The sequence below is a fragment of the Hippopotamus amphibius genome, chromosome 2 (genome assembly GCF_030028045.1).
Source record: "Hippopotamus amphibius kiboko isolate mHipAmp2 chromosome 2, mHipAmp2.hap2, whole genome shotgun sequence".
Taxonomy (NCBI): Eukaryota; Metazoa; Chordata; class Mammalia; order Artiodactyla; family Hippopotamidae; genus Hippopotamus; species Hippopotamus amphibius.
In genome coordinates, this window is record NC_080187.1 from 159,753,992 (window position 1) to 159,776,636 (window position 22,645).

At 35.5% G+C, this 22,645-nt stretch overlaps 1 protein-coding gene across 6 annotated transcripts in view; it reads right to left on the reverse strand.

Annotated features, from left to right (window-relative positions):
- Nucleotides 1-22,645, reverse strand: part of MIPOL1 (mirror-image polydactyly 1) — a 303,368-nt gene that overhangs the window by 130,860 nt on the left and 149,863 nt on the right. For 5 of the 6 annotated variants that reach the window (XR_009051220.1, XM_057720558.1, XM_057720556.1 and 2 more), the window contains exon 11: nt 16,239-16,346. The exons of the other annotated variant lie outside the window; for it this stretch is intronic. Coding sequence is in view for 4 of the 5 variants with exons in the window: in XM_057720558.1 (XP_057576541.1) it covers nt 16,239-16,346 (108 nt within the window). In the remaining variant the exon portion in view is untranslated. The remainder of the gene's footprint in view (nt 1-16,238; nt 16,347-22,645) is intronic. 6 annotated transcript variants of the gene reach the window in all.

Below are 22,645 nucleotides of genomic sequence, written 5' to 3' on the forward strand. Positions count from 1 at the left end.
ATCTGAATACTCTCATACACTTCAGTGATTTGAACTGCAACCTGTACAGATCTGCTATCATTCTCTCCCTTCTCAAGTCCTTCCTTGCCATTATACTTCCAACTGTATGGTCACTTATGCTCTAACACAAAGATGTACATGCAAGAGTATTTTTCAAAGTTTTGCTTATGATATTGAACAGCCGGAATCAAAATGTTCTAAATAGAAGACAGAAAACTACATGTTATGTGTCAAGCACAGTGATCTACAGAGCCAACAAATGGATGATGTGGATCTGTATTTACAGATACAGGAAGATCTTTATGACATATCTGGTAAGGTACTTCAGTTTTGTTTAAATTAAATCGAAACAACATAGAGAAGAAAGGCCTGGAATCATTGGCTTCAAGTGGTACACGTGCCTGTTTCTGAAGCAACTGTTGTGGCCAAGGGAACTTGACATTCTGTTTTGTCAGACCTGAGGCCACAGAGATATCACCTCCAACCAAACCACATCTGAGAATGAAGGAAAGTCTGTTTCTTACAGGAGAACAAGGGTTATAAAAATCAGGCAAAGGATGAATAAACTCTGAGTAGCAAAATTATTGCTGTACAGCACCATCACCGTAGGTAAATACAAAAACAAAACAAAACAAAATGAAAGAAAAAAAAAAAAGAAAGAAAGAAAGAAAGAAAAAGCAGTTGCTATGGCCTCAGTTTCTGTGTTGCTCCAAAATTTCTATGTTGAAATCCAAATCCCCAGTGATGATGGTATTAGGAAGTATGACCTTTGGTTTGGGAGGTGCTTAGGTCATGAGTATGGAGGCTTCATGGTACTGATGTTCTTATAAAAGAGACCCCTCAGTGATCCCTTGCCCCTTCTACCATGTGAGGACACAGCGAGAAGGTGCAGGCTATTAAAATGGGACAGGGCCCTAACTAGATCATTACCATACTGGTGCCTTGATCTTGGACTTCCTGGCCTCCAGAACTGTGAGAAATAAATTTCTGCTATTTATAAGGTACTCAGTCTGTGATAATTTGTTATAGCAGTCTGAATGAACCAAGAGTAATGCTAATACATATATCAGAAAAAACAGACTTAAAGGTATGAAGCTGTAAGCAGTTTGAAGAGGAATATTATATAAAGACAGAATGTATATGTATAGTCTAAGAAGATATAACAAAGAATAGAGCAGACAAATGTATAAAGCAAGAAATGCCTAACAATATGAGAAAATCATAAAAATGCAACTATAGTGGAAGCTTAAATTGAGTTCAACTGAATATACATTGAACCTCATGCTCTGTGAACAGAGACTGTAATTTATTTATATAGTTGGTGATACCTTTCAAAGTGGATTATTTACGTGGTGAGAAAACATTAATATGTTTTAAAATATAGGAATTTAAATTATATTCTCTAAATTACCTTAGATCAAACAAAAAAATCAAAACAAAATAAAGCAATGAAAAAAAGTGAACATCTGATCCCTCTCAAAACTATAAGACACAGTTGGAATTATAGTCAAGAGTAAAATATGTAGCCTTACAATTTCATTAAAAAAAAAAAAGACTGAGGTAAGCTAATTAACTTGTAAAATTTAGAAAAAGAATAAAGAAAGTGAAAAGGTAAACAGAAATGGAAAATTTAACAAGTTGAAAGGATAAATAAAACCAAGAACTTAATAAAAGAAAATAAAATGCATAAAGCCCAGGAAAGACTTAAAGAGAGAGGGAGAGACAGAGAGACTATATGTCACAATACAGACGAGATAGTGAATATGGAGAAAGAGAAGAGATTAAAAAAATAAGAAAATTATCTATAATTCTATCATACCAAATCTGGTTAAGTTAAAGGAAATAGGGTGTTTCCTAGCAAAAATTATAGACCAACATAACTGACTTAAGAAACAGAAAAACTAGGTAAATATATTGAAACAATTGAAAAGGCAATTAAAAATTCACTGTTATAAAAAGGCACCAAGAATACATGATTTTAAAAATTGATTCTATTTAATACTTAAGGCAAGAGCATTCTAATGCAATTCTTTTTTAACTTTATTTTTTCGGCCACATCCCGAGGCACGTGGGATCTTAGTTCCCTGACCAGGGACCGAACCCCTGTACCCAGCACTGGAAGCATGGAATCTTAACCACTGGACCGCCAGGGAAATCCTATCCTAATGCAATTTTAAACTTGTAAAGACCACAGCTGAAGGCAGAAATCTTGATCATTTACTAAGCTAGTAACATTAACACCAAAACAGATACAGCCAAAACAAGCCAGAACAAAGCTGTAGGACTCAGGTCATGATGGCATGCCTACTACAAAGCTACAGTGATCAACAGTATGGAACTAGCATACAGACAGATATATGAGATCAATGGAACAGAACTGAGAGTCCAGAGCTAAACCCTCACATTCATGATCAATTGACTTTTGAGAAGGTATCAAGACAATTCCATGGGGAGAAAATAGTCTTTAAACAAATGTTGCAGAGAAAACTGGATATTTACATGTAAAGAAAGTATTTGGACTCCTACCTTACATAATATCTAAAAATTCAGTAAAAATTTGTCAAAGATCTAAATGTTCAACCTAAACATCCATCAGCTAATGAACTGACAAACAGAATATAGTGTATCTGTACAATGAATATCATGTATCAAAAAAAGGAATGAAGTACTGATACATGCTATAATATGAAAAAACCTTTCAAATATGCTCAGTAAAAGAAGCCAGTGGCAAAGAATCACAGTCTATGATTTCACTTATACAAAATACCCAGAATGGCAAATCTAGAGAGACAGAAAGTAGATTGGTGGTTGCTTGGGACTGGGAGAAGGATGTTAGCAGGAAAATGATAGCTAATGCGTACAGGATGTTTTAGGTGAGACCCAGCAATCCCACTACTGGGCATCTACCCTGAGAAAACCAGAATTCAAAAAGATACATGTACCCCAAGGTTGACTGCAGCACTATTTACAATAGCCAGGACATGGAAGCAACCTAAATGTCCATTGACAGACGAATAAAGAAGATGTGGTACATATATACAAAGGAATATTACTCAGCCATAAAAAAGAACAAAAATGAGCTTTGTAGTGAGGTGGATTAGTTAACACATGTTGCTCAGTTTCTTACCCCATAAAATTAGAAATAGTTGTACCAGCTATCTCAAAGAGTCACTTTGGAGTCTAAATACTACTATAACACTATATGTAAAGTATTAGTGTCTAGCACTCAGTAAGTACTGTATGAGGGGAGACTTTTATAATTTTTAAAATTTTCAGGAAAACAATGACAAATCTAATATTTATTCAAGGAATTAGTCAACATCAAGGACTCAATAAAATGTGTTATATTTGCTAATAAAAACTTTAAAAACATTCTAGAAAGAAACTGCTTAAATATGACAAAACAATATTTATCAAAATCCAACAGTAGATGTAATACTTATGCCTAGTTCACAGAAAGCTGGAACAAGCTGTCACTCCACATTGATAATAAAAAAGCTGAATAAGGCACAAAGTCATAACTTTTATTTTATTTTTTTGAAATTAATTTTTATTATAGTTGCTTTACAATGTTGTGTTAGTTTCTACTGCACAGCAAAATAAATCACCTATATGTATACATATATCCCCTCTTTTTTGGATTTCCTTCCCATTTAGGTCACCACAGAGCACTGAGTAGAGTTTCCTGTGCTATAAGTAGGTTCTCATTAGTTATCTATTTTATACATAGTATCAATAGTGTATATATGTCAATCCCAATCTCCCAATTCCTCCCACCCCCTCCTTTCCCCCTTGGTATCCATACATTTGTTCTCTATGTCTGTGTTTCTATTTCTGCTTTGCAAATAAGATCATCTATACCATTTTTCTGGATTCCACATAAACGCATTAATATATGATATTTGTTTTTCTCTTTCTGACTTACTTCACTTTGTATGACAGTTTCTAGGTCCATCCACATCTCTACAAATGACCTAATTTCGTTCCTTTTTATGGCTGAGTAATATTCCATTGTATATACGTACCACATCTTCTTTATCCATTCCTCTGTTGATGGGCATTTAGGTTGCTTCCATATCCTGGCTACTGTAAATAGTGCTGCAATGAACACTGAGGTGCGTGTGTCTTTTTGAATTATGGTTTTTTCTGCCCAGTAGTGGGATTGATGGATCATACGGTATTTCCATTTTTAGTTTTTTAAGGAACCTCCATACTGTTCCCCATAGTGGCTGCATCAATTCACATTCCCAATGACAGTGAATGAGCACTCCCTTTTCTTCAACAAAAAGAATAAAACACCCAGGAATAAACTACCTAAGGAAGCAAAAGACCTGTACTCAGAAAAGTGTTAAGACACTGATGAAAGAAATGAAAGATGAGACAAACAGTTGGAGAGATATACCATGTTCTTGGATTGGAAGAATCAATATTGTGAAAATGACTATACCACCCAAAGCAATCTATGGATTCAATGCAATCCCTATCAAATTACTAATGACATTTTTTTCATAGAACTAGAGCAAAAAATTTTACAATTTGTATGGAAACACAAAAGAGCATGAATAGCCAAAGCAATCTTGAGAAAGAAAAATGGAGCTGGAGGAATCAGGCTCCCTGACTCCAGACTATACTACAAAGCTACAGTAACCAAGACAGTATGGTACTGGCACAAAAACAGACATGTAGATCAATGGAAAAGGACAGGAAGACCAGAGATTAGAACCACACACCTGGACTTCCTAGGTGGCACAATGGTAAAGAATCCACCTGCCAATGCAGGGGACATGGGTTCAAGCCCTGCCCTGGGAAGATTCCACATGCCATGGAGCAACTAAGCCCATGTGTCACAACTATTGAGCCTGTGCTCTAGAGCCCTTGAGCCACAACTACTGAGGCCATGTGCCGCAACTATTGATGCCCATGCGCCTAGGGCCTGTGCTCCACAACAAGAGAAACCACGGCAATGAGGAGCCTGCACACCACAATGAAGAGTAGCCCCTGCTCGCAGCAACTAGAGAAAGCCCGTGTGCAGCAACGAAGACCCAATGCAGCCAATAAATAAATAAAATAAATAAATTTTAAAAAAGAAAAAAAAAAAAACCCACACATCTTTGGTCACCTAATCTATGACAAAGGAGGCAAGGATATACAATGGAGAAAAGACAGCCTTTTCAATAAGTTGTGTTCAGAAAACTGGACAGTTACATTTAAAAGAATGAAATTAGAACACTTCCTAACACCATACACAAGAATAAACTCAAAATGGATTAAAGACCTAAAGGTAAGGCTAGACATAACTCTTCTTGAGCTCATTAGACAGCTAAGCTCAGAAGACAACCAGTCTTAATTTCAAGGAGGGACAAGCATCCAAGGCAAATGAGATACACAGGCTAGCTCACCTACAACAGAGCATGGGAAGAAGGGTCAGACACCACACAGAACCTTCAGAAATTCCTGACAAAAGGGCTTTGCACCTATTGGTAGATTTTCCCCCACAGATCTCCACCAGGCGCTCATGTAAAATATCAAAGACAGGACAGAAAACCAGATAGCTTCCTACAGTGATGGATGCATGCAGCGGGTATGGGGGAGGGAAATGACTGCTGCTATAGAAAGGAACAAACTACCCCTCCCTGCCCCACCATGGCCCAGTCCCAGCTGCTTCTGTGAATAGAAGAAAAGCCATGTACAACTAAAAGAAGGTCAGTAACTCTAAGGGCACAGAAAAAAAAGTCCTACTTGGGAATGGTAGAAGAAAGAACTATCCCTAGGTAAGTGGCTGGAAACAGACCTGGGCCCAGGATCTTATACCAATACCATCAGATAGCTTCTGCACTGAGAGAGGGGCATGAAAGTCTCTCTTATACAATACCTGCCACAGACACAGGTCAGAGTTTGGCTGCCATGGAAAGGAATCCTGAGAGTGCCCCAACCCAAAGTCCAAGCACAAAGGGACTGTATAAGATTGAAGCAGAAAACTCTCAGTTCCCCAGCACCAGATGATAAAGATCAGCACCCTAACACTGGGAGAAGGCAAAAGTGTACAGTGAGACACCTGCCATGTGTAAGTATACAGGATCAACTGAAAATGAACAGGGGAGCATGAACATTGAAAAAAATTCTCCAGAACCTGAGCTTCCATCCTGAGCATAAGGCAACGGCAACCCATTCCTAGAGCAACCTGAAACTTAGGATGCACTAACAGTGACCATAACAATAACAAAACCCAAATCCAGATCAAGTCCTAAGTGGATCAACTCAATACTCACACTACTGGCTGGAGAGAAGAAGCATTGTTCTATCCACAGTGTCCAGCATTCAAAAAACATTATGAGACACATGAAAAGCACAAGCAAAACAAACAAACACGTCAAAAGACAAAGCAATCACAAAATCAGACTCAGAGATGATCCACATACTGGAACTAACCAACTGAGCCTCTATATTATGAAGGAAAATATGCAATCCCACGGTAAGTGTCCAAACTAATTGGTGTAATGTAGAATCTATTCTCACTAAAATTAGGTAAAAGTCAGAAAAACAGGGTATCTATGATAATTCCTAGTTAAGATTAATTTGGCAGGTCTAGAAACTTTGAGAGGGGAGAGGGAATATTATTAAAATTTCCTTTATATATCTTAGCACTGTTTTCACTGGCTAGGATGAACATGTAAACATTTTTAACAATGTATTATTCTGAAATAATTCAAGACTCATAAAAACTTGCAGAGTAAGGAGAGTTCCTGTGTAGATGCCTCTAACTTCTCCCAATGATATCACATACGTACCACGGTATATTATCAAAGCCAGCAAACTGACATTGGAACAATTCTATTAACTCGGATATAAACCTTATATGCATTTCATCTGTTTTTACATCCTCCCTCCATTACTTTCTGGTAAATAACTCTATGATACATTAATATTATAAAATCAGAACTATTATCACTACAAAGAAACTCCCTGTTACCCTTTAAGAATCATAGCCTAAAAAAAAAAAAAAAAAAAAGAATCATAGCCTGCTCCTCAACCTAACTCCTAGAAACCCCTGATCTGTTCTTTATTACAATGGTTTTGTCACTTTGAGACTGTTACATAAATAGAATCAGAGGAACATAACTGTTTGAGATTGGCTTTTCTCATTTAGCATAATGCCCTTGAGACCCATCTAAGTTGTTGTATGTATCAATAAACTGTTCCTTTTTATTGCTGAGTAATATAAGCATACCTCAGAGATAATATGGGTTCAGTTCCAGACCACTGCAATAAAATGAATATCGCAATAAAACGAGTCACGTGAATTTTCTGGTTTCCCAGTGCATATAAAAGTTGTGTTTATAATATACTGTAGTCTATTAAGTGTGCAATAGCATTATGTCTAAAAAATGTACATACTTTAATTTAAAAATACTTTAAAAAATGCTACCATCATCTAACAACACAGGGTTGCCAAAACCTTCAATTTGTGGAAAAAAAAAAAAATACATTATCTGCCAAGGTCAATCAAGCAAAGCACAATAAAACAATATATGCTTGAACTTCACTATATAGTCATCTATGAATATTATAATAATAATGTAAATACTGAACACTGATCTAACAAAAAGATGCAAAAGCTAAATCCTTATCTTTATAGTAAGAAGGCAATTAATAATAACTAAAAATGAAATACCAAGAAATCGTATAAGCTTTTCATTTAGAAATATATATACAGAATAAATTGCTGAAAGAGTTGAGAGTGATTTCTTTTCTGGAGAAGAAACCAGGAGAGAGGTAAGATGAGGAAGCTGATTGCAATGTTTTTATTAAAACCCTTATGTAATCATTCATTTTCAAAAATATGTGCTTTATCAAAAATAAAAATTTGAAAAATAATCAGATTTTTGTTTGCTAAATATGATTAAATATTTACACAAAAATATTTTTCACAGCAGTGTTTATAAGAGTGCAAAATTGTGGGCAACCTAAATATTTAACATTAAGGGAAGATTTAAGAAAATCATGGTACATTTGTGGTTTGCAAATTATGTAATATGTTAAGGTGATATTTATAGAGTAAATGTACTGGATAATACTTATGAAGTGCCAAGCAGGGAAAGCAGGATACTAAATTGCACATGTGGTACTAACTGACTCAACAGATATTTATTCAATGGGGGCTGTATGTATTTGCAGGAGATACAGCTATAGCTAGTTTCAGCTGGTACACAAAAGTATGGCCATACAAATTGTTAACATTTGGCATCTGTTATGATTGGTCATATCTGTGACCTACTAACTGTCAAATATTTTTAATATCATCAATAGATACAGAGGTATACGAAGTAAACAAAAATCCCTGACCTCGTGGAGCATTTATTCCTATCAGGGAAAGAGACAAGAAGTATAATAAATAAGTAAAACATGTACAGTTGACCCTTGAACAATGCAGGTGTTTGGGGTGCTGACCCCCCACACAGTCAACAATCCCTGTATCACTTTACAGTGGGCCCTCTGTATCTGCAATTCCACATCCACACATTCAACCAACTGTGGATCACGCAGTACTATAGTATATATTTATGGAAAAGAATCTGCATATAGATGGTCCCGCACAGTTCAAATCCATGTAGTTCAAGACGCAACTATACTTTCTTAGGTGATAAGTACTTTGGAGAAAAAAGCAGGGAAGGGGATGGAGTTATGCTTGTTAGGGTTTGGATTGAGATTTATAACAGGTTAATCAGGGAAGCCCTCACTGAGAAGATGGCATTTGAATAGCCTTGAAGGAGATAAGAAAGCGGGCTGTGTGACTATTTGGGGGAAGAGTGATTCTTGGAAGTAGAAATAGGAAGTACAAAGGTCTTGAGATGCAAGCATGCCAGGTGCTTGAGAAACAGCAAGAGAGGAGTATGACTAAAGTGAAGTATGATGCCAAGGAGTAAACTGAGGGCTGGATCAAGAGGTCATGTAGACGTATCCTCTGAGTGAAATGGCAAGCCACTGGAAGGTTCTTATCAGAAGAGTAATATAACTTCTATTTTAATGGGATCATCCTGGAGGATATGCTGAGAACAGAGGAGGGCAAGGATAGAAACGAGACCACTAGGTTTCTGCAATAATTCAGGCAAAAAAATGACAGAGGCTTGAAAGATGGTAGTAGCAGTGAAAGTGATGAGAAGTAGCTGAATTCCTGATATGCACTAAAAGCAGGACCAAGAGAATTTGTTTACAAATAGGATATGGAGTGTGAGAGAAAGAAAGGAGCCAAGGCTAAATCCAAGGATTTTGACCTAAGCTGCTGGTAAGACAGAGATGTTACTTTCAGATAGAATCCACAGAATGAACAGGTTTGGGGGGTAAGATCACAAGTTTGGTTTTTGGAATATTAGGTTGAGGTGTTTATGTACGTCCAAGTTGTGATTAGCAGCCTTTAACGTGGCCCCCAATAATCCTCACCTCCTGGTATTCATGTCCTTGTACAATTTCTCCCCTTGAGTGTGGGCTGGACTTAGTGACTCACTTATAAATTCACGGGAAGTTAAAAAAACAAAACAAAACAAAAACATACAGGGAGGTCCTATGCACTCTCTATCTGACCTCCCTGGTGGTTAACATCCAGCATAATCACAATACAGTATCTAAACCAGGAAACCAACACTGTGACACAATACACAGAGCTTACTCATGCTTCACTAGCCTTACATATACTTCTGTGTGTACATGTGTGTGGTTCTATAAAATGTTACCACACGTAGATTGATGTAACCACCACCAGGATCAAGATACAGAACAGGTTCATCACCGCAAGGAACCACTGTGCCACCCCTTTACAACTACAACCCTGTTGTCCTGGTATAATTCTTAATCATATACCTTATGTTTTCAAAAATGTCTTAGTTTAGATATGAATTATGTGGTCACCCTACCTGTGACCATACTAGCTTGAAATTGACTGCTCTTCCCTTAATTCAGAGTCTGTGTGGCCCAGAATTCAGATCATCCCATAAACCACATATATGCAGTTTAAAAAATGGGTAAACCTATGATATAACACTACAGACTACTGGGTAGGTCCACTTTAAATTACATTCTCAGCTTTAAGAACCACACAAACAGCAAGAACTCAAGCAACAGATGTGGTTCTAAACCTGCCTGAAAGCTGGCTGTAGATGATAAATTCCCAGAGATTTTTTGTGAGCCCCTCCACAGTCAGGAAAATCAAGTTTCCTTGCTGTCATATTTCGTACGAAGGGCCTGACTCTTGTTCACCTAAACACTAATGGTATGGCCATCTAGGATGCCAGCTTCAGGAGAAGATCTTCCATCACACTGTGGTTTAACTAGGCCCCGGGCTCTGTCTGTCTTGCAATGGAAGCTAAACTCACCATCAGTGACAAACGCACTCAGAATGCAAGATGGCTTCAGGCAATCACTTATTTCCCATGTTTTTATTATTTTTTTTCTATTTCCACTTGTTTTAGTGGCCTTTTCAGATACCTTGTCTTCTCAATAATGTTGTAAAATATTCTTAAAATAATAATCCTTCTTTTTCATTATTCCTACCGGGAAAGTTATTATTCAGGCTATCTCTGTTTCTTACACTGCTAAAAATGTTAAACTTAGCAAAGGTTTGGGAGTAGAAAAGTGTTACCTGTGTTTTAGAATGACTGCTAATGGAAGTGTGACAACTGATTACAAAGGTGAGAAACTGAGGACAAAATAGGAGGGTACTAATATCATCTAGATCATGAACTTGACGTAGGGAGAGGCATGATAACACAAAGGAGAGAAAAATAGGAAAGAAATCACTGTTGCAGAACTGACAGGACTGGATGCTCTATCATTTTGTAGTAGATGAAAGCTTGAAAGGATATGAAGATTATGTCAATTATATTAGCCTACATGTCTAGGAGTATGGTCGTGCCATTAATTAATAGATGTTAACTGATCAGTTTGGAAGTAAATAGAAAGCTGTTAAGAATAATTTAAAATATAGGGCATTATGTCACCAGAAAAATAAGTCAGGGTATAGTTGCTTCAAGTTCTCAAAGTGGCTCACTGGCTAAAGGGTTCAATGATGTTAAAAGCCAGCTTCTCTTGGTGTTTACTGCATAGCTATAAAATTGCTGCTGCTGTTCCAGGCAGCAAGTAAGTGTTCAAGGTAAAAAGAAGGGAATGAACAGTGCCTGCTGCACCTGTCATTATGTCAGGAAAACAAAAACTTATCCAGAGACACTCTTCCTGCTTCTCCCACCCCTGCTGCAAAATTCCTCTTATGTCTCATTGGCAAAAAGAAAGGCTCAGAAAGTGTTTAACTTTTCCAGCTTCTATAAAGCTGTAAAGGCAAACAAAGGAGAATATAACTGAGAATAAACGTTAAGTTATACAGTCAATAGTGTTTGGCTCAGGTCCTGACTTCCTCCCAGGTTGAAGAAAGGGCTTAGGAAGTCGAATTAGGGATTTGGTTTCAAGCTTATTCATTAGGACATAAATGATAGATGATGTCACAGGAAGAGATGAAATTAGAAGAGACAAGCCTACAATAAACAAAACACCAAATGCTGGCAAAGATACGGACTAACAGAAACTGCCATTCATCACTGGTGCGAATGCAAAATGGCATAGCCATTTTGGAAGACAGTTTGGTGGTTCCTCACAAAACGAAACATACTCTTACCATAGGATTCATCAATCACAGTTCTTGGTATTTACCCAAACAAGCTTATGTCCACAGAAAAACCTGCATGTGGATGCTTACAGAGCTTTATTCATAACTGCCAAACTTGGTAGCAACCAAGAGGTCCTTCACTGGGGGGCGGGGTGAATAAATAAACGGTGGTACATCCAGACAATGGAATACGACTCAATACGAAAAAGAAACGACGTATAAAGCCATCAGAAAGATATGAATGAACTGTGAATGCATATTACTAAGTGAAAAAAACCAACATGAAAAGAACTACTATATGACACTCTGGAAAAGAAAAAACGATGGACACAGTATAAAGATTAACGGCTGGCAGATGTTGGGGGGAAGGAGGGATAAAGAGGTGGGCCACAGAGGGTTTTTAGAGTGAAACTCTTCTGCATGATACCATAATGGCAGCTACTTGTCAGTGACATTTCTCAAAACCCACAGAATGTACAACACTAAGAGTGAAGCCTAATGTAAACCACGGACTTTGGGTTACACTGATGTAAGTTCATGGGTTGTGACAAATGCACCACGCTTGTGCTGGATGCTCAGGGCATGTGAATGTACGGGGCACAGAGTATGAGGGAGCGCTGCAGTTTGCTCGAATTTGCCATGAAGCTAAAACTGCTCTAAAATAATAAAGTTAGGGGTATTTTTAAGAAAGAAGAATTAAGGGACTAATCACATAACCCGGGGGACACGTATACCTTAGGAATTGGTAGAAAAAGATGCACCAGCTAAAGAATAACAATCAAAGAAAAGAAAAATAATAAGGATATGGAAACAAAGAACTACAAGAAACTATTTCATGAGGGCAGGGGCCAGTAAGATTGAAATGTGTCCCAGTTAGGCTGACCGGCATATTGAGAAGGATATGAAATAAGTTTCACGGGTTTAACCATCAGAGGTCACTTATAATTTAAGAAAGAATGTGTTTCAATGGAATTACAGTGGAGAAGTCCAATTGTAAGAGGTTACAGATGTGTGATAAGGAAGGTAAATAAATAAAATGAGAGAGGAAAGAAAGGCAGTTTTATGACATTTCTAATTAAATCTAATGCCTGCATATTTACAGGTAATCTAAATTTACTTTAAAATCATTAAATGTTCAAAATTATGTTCATCAAGAAATAAATTTCTTAATATAAGGGGATAAAATTTATTTTAAATGAGAAAATAAGCTGTCTTTTTAATATAAGTAACTCTCAGGGTATAGATTAGCATCAGTATAAATTCAGCCCTTTGGGACCTCCCTGGAGGTCCAGTGGCTAAGACTCCGCCTTCCAATGCAGGGGGTGCGGGTTCGATCCCTGTTCAGGGGGCTAAGATTCCACATGCCTTGTGGCCAAAAAAACCAAACATAAAACAGAAGCACTACTGTAACAAATTCAATAAAGACTTTAAAGATGGTCCACATCAAAAAAAATCTTTAAAAAAAATAATAAGTTCAGCCCCTCATCCTATATGTACCACTGTGTTCTACTTATTCTTAGAGAAAATTGCAAATACTATAAAAGTAGGGAAACAGTGTTATGGCTAGCAAATTTAGCTAGTATATATTCCATGCTACTTTAAAGAGAATGCATGTAAGTGATCACCAAAAGTCTAATTTTATGCTCTACCACAAAAAATAATTTAGAAAGAACTTCCTGGTTATTAGAATAAACAAAGACATTCCTATTCAAATACCACTAGATTACTAAAAAGTATATCCACGTATTACAATCATGTATTTGCAATAGTCGTCACTTTGGAAAGTTCTATGTAATGTATGACCATTAGCTTAGATTTTTTCCAAACCTATCTCCAGGACTGTTTCCTTTAGGAATTATAGCATAATAAAATAAAACAAAATTTCCAGCTCTCATCCTATTCAAATTTATTTATTTACTTATATTACCTTTATTAATGCTATTAATAATCGTACTACTTATGTTAAAATACTGGAAATATTACTGGCAGACTGAAAGCTCCTAGGGACAATGATTTTCTTTAAAAAATCCTCCCAAAACTACTGTAGATACTAACTAAATATTAAATCAGATAACAAATTTAAAAAATGATACTTAAAAATGCATTGAAGAGTTAAGCATACTGCTCAGAAAGGAGACAGTCTGTTCACCAAACAGCTTGGTAATAAACTTATTACTACCCATATCTTATATGGCAACTTAAATATAAGAAGTGCAATAATAAAAAAATTAAATAAAGAATAAAGTCCCGGAAAGGTAAGAATAATTTTTTAAAAATGACTCAAAATAAAGCAGATACATTATAAATGACAATTTTTATAATAAACTTAAGGTTTCTATGAGGAATTAGGGCACAAAATAACTAAAAAATGATCCAACACAGCAGCTTTAAAAAGATTCAACTGATAAGAGGGTTTTTAAAAATGAATTCTTCCCATTCTTATTCTACAAAAAATTTCAGTAGGCTTAGCTAATGAATGAAGTTATGAAGAATTAAAAGAATAGAAAAATCTGAGACTTTTGCACAGAAAGATGAGCAACTAGAAAGATTTTAACGTAATATATTTGTCAGGAACAAAAACCTAGCTTTGTTTATATATTTAAATTAAATAGTCTACAGAGATTTCTATTTTATGGGGGGTTTATTTTTATTTTGTTTTGAACTTCAAGGTTTCTTTTGGTCTATAATTTGCCTTCTAATTTTAATAATCTCTTAGAAATAGGCATCTTTTTCTTTCCATAAATAGCAAATGCCATTTAATTCAATTAAACATAAGTACACAACCAAAAATGCCAGAATAAAGACTATACAATTATTATATAACAAACTACAATTTTTATTTTAGGTTCTATTTTTAAATAGAAATAGCCATATCATATAGAGAACATAATATCTGTCTCCCAATGCGGGCAATAAATTAGCACTCATACTGGAAGCTGTCTTTAAAAGAATGTTACTTTTTGATTTGTGCATATACATCTAAATAATTACACACTTAATCTTACTAATAGAACAGTAAACTCCTCGGGGTAACTGAAAAATAATTACAGCAATTTATAATTCTTTTATTACCCATTTACTTATTTATTTATTTAAACTCTTTATTGGAATATAATTGCTTTACACTCTTGTACCCATTTCTGAGGTACACCAAAGTGAATCAGCTGCATCTGCACACGTATCCCCATATCCCCTCCCTCCCGCAACTCCCCCCCACCCTCCCCGTCCTGGCCCTCCAAGGCATCTCCCATGAAGCTGATCGCCTTTTGTTATACAGCAACTTCCCACTAGCTATCTATTTTACAGCTGGTAGTGTAAATATGTCTATGCTACTCTCTCACCTCATCCCAACTTCCCCTTTGCCCCTCACCCCAGCCCCGTGTCCTCAAGTCCTTTCTCTACTGCTGTATCTCCACTCTTGCCTGTCACTGGTTTCATCAGTACTTTACCCATTTATTGTTCTGGTCTATTTATAAATTCAAGAGAAAAAAGAAAGAGAAAGTGCATTAAACAATAATAGAAAAGTTATTACACACCCACCACTGAGAATTTTAAAATGAAGCTAAATACATTTTGTACAAAAATCTCACTTCAACCAAACCTCATACTTTATAAACAGATTAAAAATATTTCCACATCAAAATGTCACCATTTTTCTCAATATTGGTAGATGACTCTGGCTTAATGAGTTACCCTACTGATGACGTGATATTTGTTTGTAATCTGCAGCAAAAAACAAATTTAAGACAACAAAGTACAACACAATTCTCTGGATAGCACACCTTTTTTTAACTGTACAATAACAACAACAATTAATCTTTTATATTTCCTGTGGATATGTTATGTTTTTGTTTTTAACCCATTAACGAGAACGTAAGCACCTTGAGGGCAGGGACCCCTACTATGTCATAGGCGCTATGCTAGGAACCAGGGCAAAGGCAAAAAAAGAGAATGAAAGTATCTTAAAAAAAAAAGATAATTAGTAGAATTAAAATAATGTCCTTTTTCATGATTACAGGATCTATATTAAAATGAAATAGAACTTTTGTCATGATATGTACTCTTTACTTGTTTCAAGTTCTGGCAGAATATGTTTTCCTCCTTTCTTTTTTGTTATAAGTAACATTTTAAGTACTCTTTTCAATTCCTAAACATATTCACATACCTTTCAAGAATGTTACTTCTGTGGGTTACTAATATTACAAGTCATTTAGAAAATTATTGTTAATAAATAATGATGCAAAGAAAAAGCCCATTACTTAATTTTTTTTCTTTCAGAGTGGCCACTTTTTATTAACTACAAAAGGTAACAACATATTTCAAAATCAGAAACAGAATGAATGTGAACCTAAAGTTATTAATATACTATCGCTTGAAATTCAGAAAATATGTTGTTTTCATGTACACACACACGAAATAAAATAATACCATAACGGAAGGGTGCTGTATCTGTGTTTAAAGAAGAGGTTGTTGGCAAACACCACAGCTCCCTTCTGCTGAAATGTACACAACTGATATATGCAGCACAGAAAGCTGGCACCAAGGGCTTACAACCTTAATTTGCCTGCAAGAAGGAATGGAGATTTACCTTCAGAGCACGTTCCTGATTGTTTTCAGCAGTCAGATGTCTCATGTTGTTTGCTGAAGTCTGGTTCTGCTCTTTCAGATGATGAAGCTCCTGCTCTAGCCGTTTGCACTGCCACAGGGGAAGAATCCCATTAAGCAAAGGAGTTATAGCATTTTTTTCACCAGCCCACATGAATTAATGTAAATAATACCACTGTATTCTTTAAAAGACAAAGTATCCTTTGCAATAAGAATAGTAAGTTAAAAGTAATGTTGAATATGAACAAAATAATATTGTTTATAGTCCTCTGGCAAATTCAACTGCAATTTTCAATTTGACTTATTAATCTAAATACTACCATACAAATTAGGAAAATACTTATTTCTTATAAAATTAAGATCAAACTACATTTAAAATTATTTTCTTCATTAACCTAATGGCTTTCACTATGTATCTGCAGGATGAATAAAAGTACACTTCTAAAAATCACAATAGGTTCTAAATAAACTACAAATATTCTGTGATGAATTTTTAATAATTTTTTAAATTAAAAATATGAGATTTTTCAGATTTTTAGAAATATCTAAAGAAACAGCTGAATAGAGAAAAAAATGACAGCCACAGAGTGCTACGTGACTTAGAAAGAAGTGTTTTCAATTTCTATTTTGATTAAACCTTAATTTTAAGTAAAACAAGTGATAACAAAGACATGAAATGATATTTTGACCTACTGGTATTATATAAAAATGTAAGTAAAAAACAAATTATGAACAAAACCATAAATGGGCTAATAGAAGCACCTATGTTCAAAAAAATCATCTGAAAACAAAATCTTAATATACCATTTTACACAATCATTGTACAGGATATAAACTGATTTGCTGCATATCAGGATCATATGAAGATACAAGGATGACTGGCAAAGGAATAAAGCATTAAATCTACTGTTCAGTAAAATATTAAAAAATCACTACCTATGTTTCAATTAGGATATTTAACCAATGAGTAAGTACACATATTGATTCAAGATCTAGGAATTAAAAATCAGTATTATGATACAAAATCAAGATGCAGTCATAATTCAAACTGGCATTTCTTACTAGTCTAATAATTTTTGCCTCTGACCTCAACATTATTCTGCAATCTGTATCAGTATTTCCCAACCTTGAGTAATACACAAATTCTTGTAAAAGAAAAAGTCTTACCAAACTCCTGATATTGACAAATTATATAATGATGTATATATACCTATGACATTTTTTAAAATTACATGAGGGAAACCTTTGTGAGATGACATCACTTGGAGGGGGCACATGATTTACATATTAAACTCTGTCCCTTTTCAGCTTGTAACAATTAAAATATCTGGTCACAAATGCAATCAAAATACAAATGTGTTTAGCAAAGACACAAATCATGAGGCATGAAAATGAATGACATAGAAATAAGCATCACAATCTAGCAGAAATATTCCCTACGAGAATAATCCTCTACATTTTCAATTAATTTTAATACAAATGATTACATACTAAGTATTAGGATAGCATGACTAAATATGACCTGTAAGGTTACAAAGGTGGGGTAGACAATTTTGGCTGTGGGGGTAAAAAAATTTTTCATGGAGCAGATGACATCTGAGTTGGGCTTATTTTGGATACATGAGTTTATAAGCTGAAAGAGGAGAAGGAGGAAGCATACAGGAAAGAAGGACTGAAGGTAGAAATATCAGGGGTCAAGTGAGAAAGCATGGTCACGAGCTGTCTGACCACTCATTTTTTGTGTGTTTCCAAGTAAATCAGAAATGACCCAAAGATAGAAACTTCTTTCTTTCTACATGATACACACAAAAAAATTCATTCACTCTTGCTCAAGAAATAAATGTTGAATTTATTTTCATTTCTTCATAAGGTTTAAATTTAACACTGACCTGGGAATCAAGCTGTGGCAAGCCAACAATAACTCTGAAGTGAATAAAACCATATACAAATGCTCTTGTCAAATACGTTTGTGACTCATACATATTCCCCAAATTGCATTTTCTGAATAATTTCTCCTAATTTGTTAGTTTTGTTTTTTTTAACCAAACTCTTCAACTTTGAAACTTATTTTGAATATTTATTTACGTATTTGGCTGTGCCAGGTCTAGTTATGGCATGCCGGATCTTCTAGTTGCGGCATGTGGGATTAGCTGCGGCATGCACGATCTAGTTCCCTGACCAGGGATCAAACCCAGGCCCCCTGCATTGGGAGAACGGAGTCTCAACTGCTGGACCACCAGGGAAGTCCCTGAAATTTATTTTGAAGCAAAGAGATATGACTGTTTTTTCATTACCAAGTGCTACACTCTATTATGATCACTTTATGAATTTACATAATATTTACAAAGTAAAGATCCTACCCTATAATTTACATTGCCAATTTTCTTGACATTGTCACCAATTTAGTCTCCATACATGCTTATATTTAAAAATTTTAAATTTGTCATTTAAAATATAAAGAACAGACAGGCAATAATAGAAACTGCTGTACTGATCACCAATATTTACCAAATGAAAATAAACTTGCTGTGATTCTTTCATATTTTTAAAATATAAAATATTAGAACTGTATAAGAAATTTCTCCTTCACCTAATCTCATTGCCATTGTTTTCTCCCTCAAGGAAGCCCTATTTTGAAATGCATTTTCATTCAACCAATATTTATTAAGCACTCACTCTGTGCTAGGCATAATTATAAGTGGTGGGGGATACAGCACTTCAGGAAACAGATAAAAATCCTTGTCCCCATGGAACTCATATTCTTGATGGGAAAGAGACAATAAAATAAATAAATGAAATACATAGTATGATAGAAGGTGAAAATGTTATGGAGAAAAACACGTTAGAAATATATGGAGTGCCAAAAGAGTAGGTAAGGAAATCTTTTGTAACTTTAAATACAAGAAATTTAAGTTGAGAAAAAGATGTCTGAATAAAGACACTAAGAAGACAAAGCAGTTAAGTCTTCAGATCTTTGGAAGCAGTGGTTCAAGCAAAAGAAACAATAAGCGCACAGGCTCTGAAGTAGAAGCTTGTCTGGCCTGTTTGAGTATCAACTGGAGGAAGAATATAGCAGGAATGACATAAGCAAGCGAAGAATACTGGGAGGCAAGGTGAGAAGAGCCTTGAGATCTTATGGACCATGGCTTTTACTCTGAGTGAGTGGAAAAGTTACTGGAGGGTTTGGAATAAAGAAGCACCATGATTTGCCTCATATTAATATAGGTTCACTCTTCCTACTGTGTTAAGAATAGACTACAGGAAGACCATGGCAGAAGCAAGAAGTCTAGCTGAGAGGCTACCGACTAGTCCAGGAGAGAGATGAGATGGCTCAGACTAGGGTGGTAGGGAGCAGTGGAGGTAGTGAGCAGTAGTCAGACTTTGGATATATTTTAGAAGATGTAGCCAAAAAAATTCCCTTTAAGTGGTGGTCATTCTTCTCTTGTTCTTGACTTTAAAAGGAATGCTTCTATCATATAATCATTTAGATGAATTTTGTTAGACCACTGGTTACATCCATTTGAATATGTGTATATGTGTATGAAAAATAGATACCTTGGTTTACAAATATTTTATATATCAGATTGCGGGTATGTTCCTAGAGTGAGACTGACCTATATTTTTCCTTTTGGGGGGCTATCCTTTCTAGTTTTGTTATCAAGGTTGGATTAACCTCATAAAGTGTTTTCTTATTTTATTTTTGGAAACAGTTTATATAAAATTATAAGAATTGGTAGAGGTCCCCTATCAAACCATCTTAGCTTTCCTTCTGGGTTCAAGTCCCTCTTTTAAGAGCTACAGGTTTTGAAAGATCTCTTAGTGAGACATTCTACCTGAAAATGTGATTATTTTGTTTTCATGACACTCTTTACTGAATTTAACTGTTAGGACAAAAGTTATATCTTCGGCTCTTTGAAGATACTGTTCCATCGCAGTCTGGCATCTATTGCTGACATGAAGTCACTATTAGTCTAATAATCATTCTTTTATAGGTTTCTCTTTTCTCAGTGGTTGCTTTAAAATATTCTGTAGTTTAACTTCAGGGTTCAATTCTACAGTATGTCAAGAGGTTCATTTATTTTAAACTTCTAGATACTTTCTATGCTTGTCAAACCCGGAAAACTCACAGATATTGTACCTTGAAATGTTACTTAGTTCCCATTTTGAAACTCTTATAGGTCATATGTTGGATTTATTCATTTTCCTTTCATATCTTTTAATCTCTATTTCATATTTTAAATCCCTCTGTGTGTGTGAATTCTGAGCATCTATTATTAGTGAATTGAGACTCCTGATTTTATCTTCTGCTCTATCCCTGCCTCTGTTCACTTAAATGACTACAGTTTTCACTTCTAGATATTTCCTTGTATTCTTTTTCAATTCTGTCCATCTTTTATTCACAGTGCTCTTTTTTAATATGTATTACTTAATGATTTCTCTGTTTAAATACACATATTTTATACTCTCATGTTTTCCTATTGTCTCAAATTGTTAATGGTCCCTTTTAATTGTGTCTCATAGTGGGCTCTTCTCTTATGTGGACTGCTTTCTTATGTGGAGAATCCTTTTTTGGTAGAACTTTAGCCTGTGTTTGGAAGAACTGTCCAGACTGTTTTTGCATTTGACCCAAAGTTTTTATTCATCTAGGACAGGTATTTCTGTTAACGTCTTAGTTGTGAATTCTCACCATGATGGTTATTACACTTAGTGTCCAGCCCTTTGATTTCTCAGGATAATTGTCCCCCTTTGCTCAGTCATGACGAAAGACAAATTTCCTTGTCCCTTTCCTAAACCAGTAAGTTGTGTATTTTTCCTAGATTCCCTTATATTAAAGAGGTGGTCTTTCTATGGTTCTGGATATACACGCAAGGGTCTCCATGCAGTTCCCACCTATCATCATTCCTTTTAAGGGCAGTAAAATCCAAGTTCCTAGCCCTTGGGATCTATATCTGGTCTTATATTCCTAGTTAACTGATATGTTTGTAACTCTAGGTTTCTTTCCCTCCCTCCCTTCCTTCCTTTTTTGGTTTCCTCTTAATTTTTAATCTTCACAGATTTTCTCTTTCTTTCATTCTTTCTGAAAAGATGGGGGAGGGGAGTACTCTCAGGCCAATTTTTATATGAAATACTGTAACCAAAGAGATAAATATAGCTAATTAAGCTATTTTTTGTGCTGAGGACATTTATCTACATTGCATACTTGGGCTCAGTTTCCATGGTCATGTAGCAAAACAGGGACAGAAGATAAGGCCCAGGGACCACTCAATGTGTCAAAGTGTCCCAAAGTGCCACACTTTCAGGTGTTTGATGATTTCCCATAAATTAATCAATGAAAAGAAACAAGACTGCTACAGAAGAAGAATGTCCCTAAATTAAGTAATATATAATTTCTGCCACAGTTTTAGACAGCTTCATTTTGAACTGACACAATTAACAACACAATTAATCTTCTCTGTTCACATTCCGCCAAACATTAATGTTCTTAAACGTTCGAATGTGTGAATTAAGACCTAGGACAGATCCCTTGGCAGTCCAGTGGTTAAGAATCCATCTTCCAATGCAGAGGACTCGGGTTTGATCCCTGGTCAGGGAACTAAGATTAAGATCCCACATGCTGAGAGGCAACTAAGCCCGCATACCACAACTACTGAGCTCCCGCCGCAACTACTGAGCCTGTGCACTCTGGAGCCTAAGCACCACAACTAGAGAGAAGCCTACACGCCATAACAAAGAGCCCACATGCTGCAATAGAGGACCCCGCATGCCACAAAGAAGCTCCTGTGTGCTGCAACTAAGACCCCATGCAGTCAAATAAACAAAATAGTCTAGTAAAGAAGAAAAAAATAATAATTTAAAAAATAAAATGTCATCTTAAAAAAAAAGACCTAGGAGATTTTTTTATACTTAAAAATTTTTGAATACTCAAATTGAACTTAAGCAAATGCTATCTGTATACTGTCAGAGTATCCTTGAGAACTAGGATCCTCACCATAAGAGACAAATGATACAGATAAAAAAAATAAGTAAAAGCATTTCAGTTCAGAACTTGAGTTGTAAATATAAATATGAAGATACAAAGTTTTAATTTTTAAAAACGTGTGTGTGCTTGTATATATCCTAGTTTGCCCTTTGAAAAAAGCTAGAAACAATAGGAGACACAGTAACAATGAGTACCCCAGCACCTAGACTGTGGGTTCCAAGTACCATTTCTTACTAAAAATAAAGAACTTCATGGATATATGGCTGACTTCAAGTCTAGGACAAGAAATGTACAATCTGATCCAAGAACATATGTTCTTGGCAGAAGTTTTGTATTAACTATCAAAACTGAGGAAATACCAAAGAAACTCAGAAAGGACTCAAGAACCAAACTGAAAAACACCTCCACTA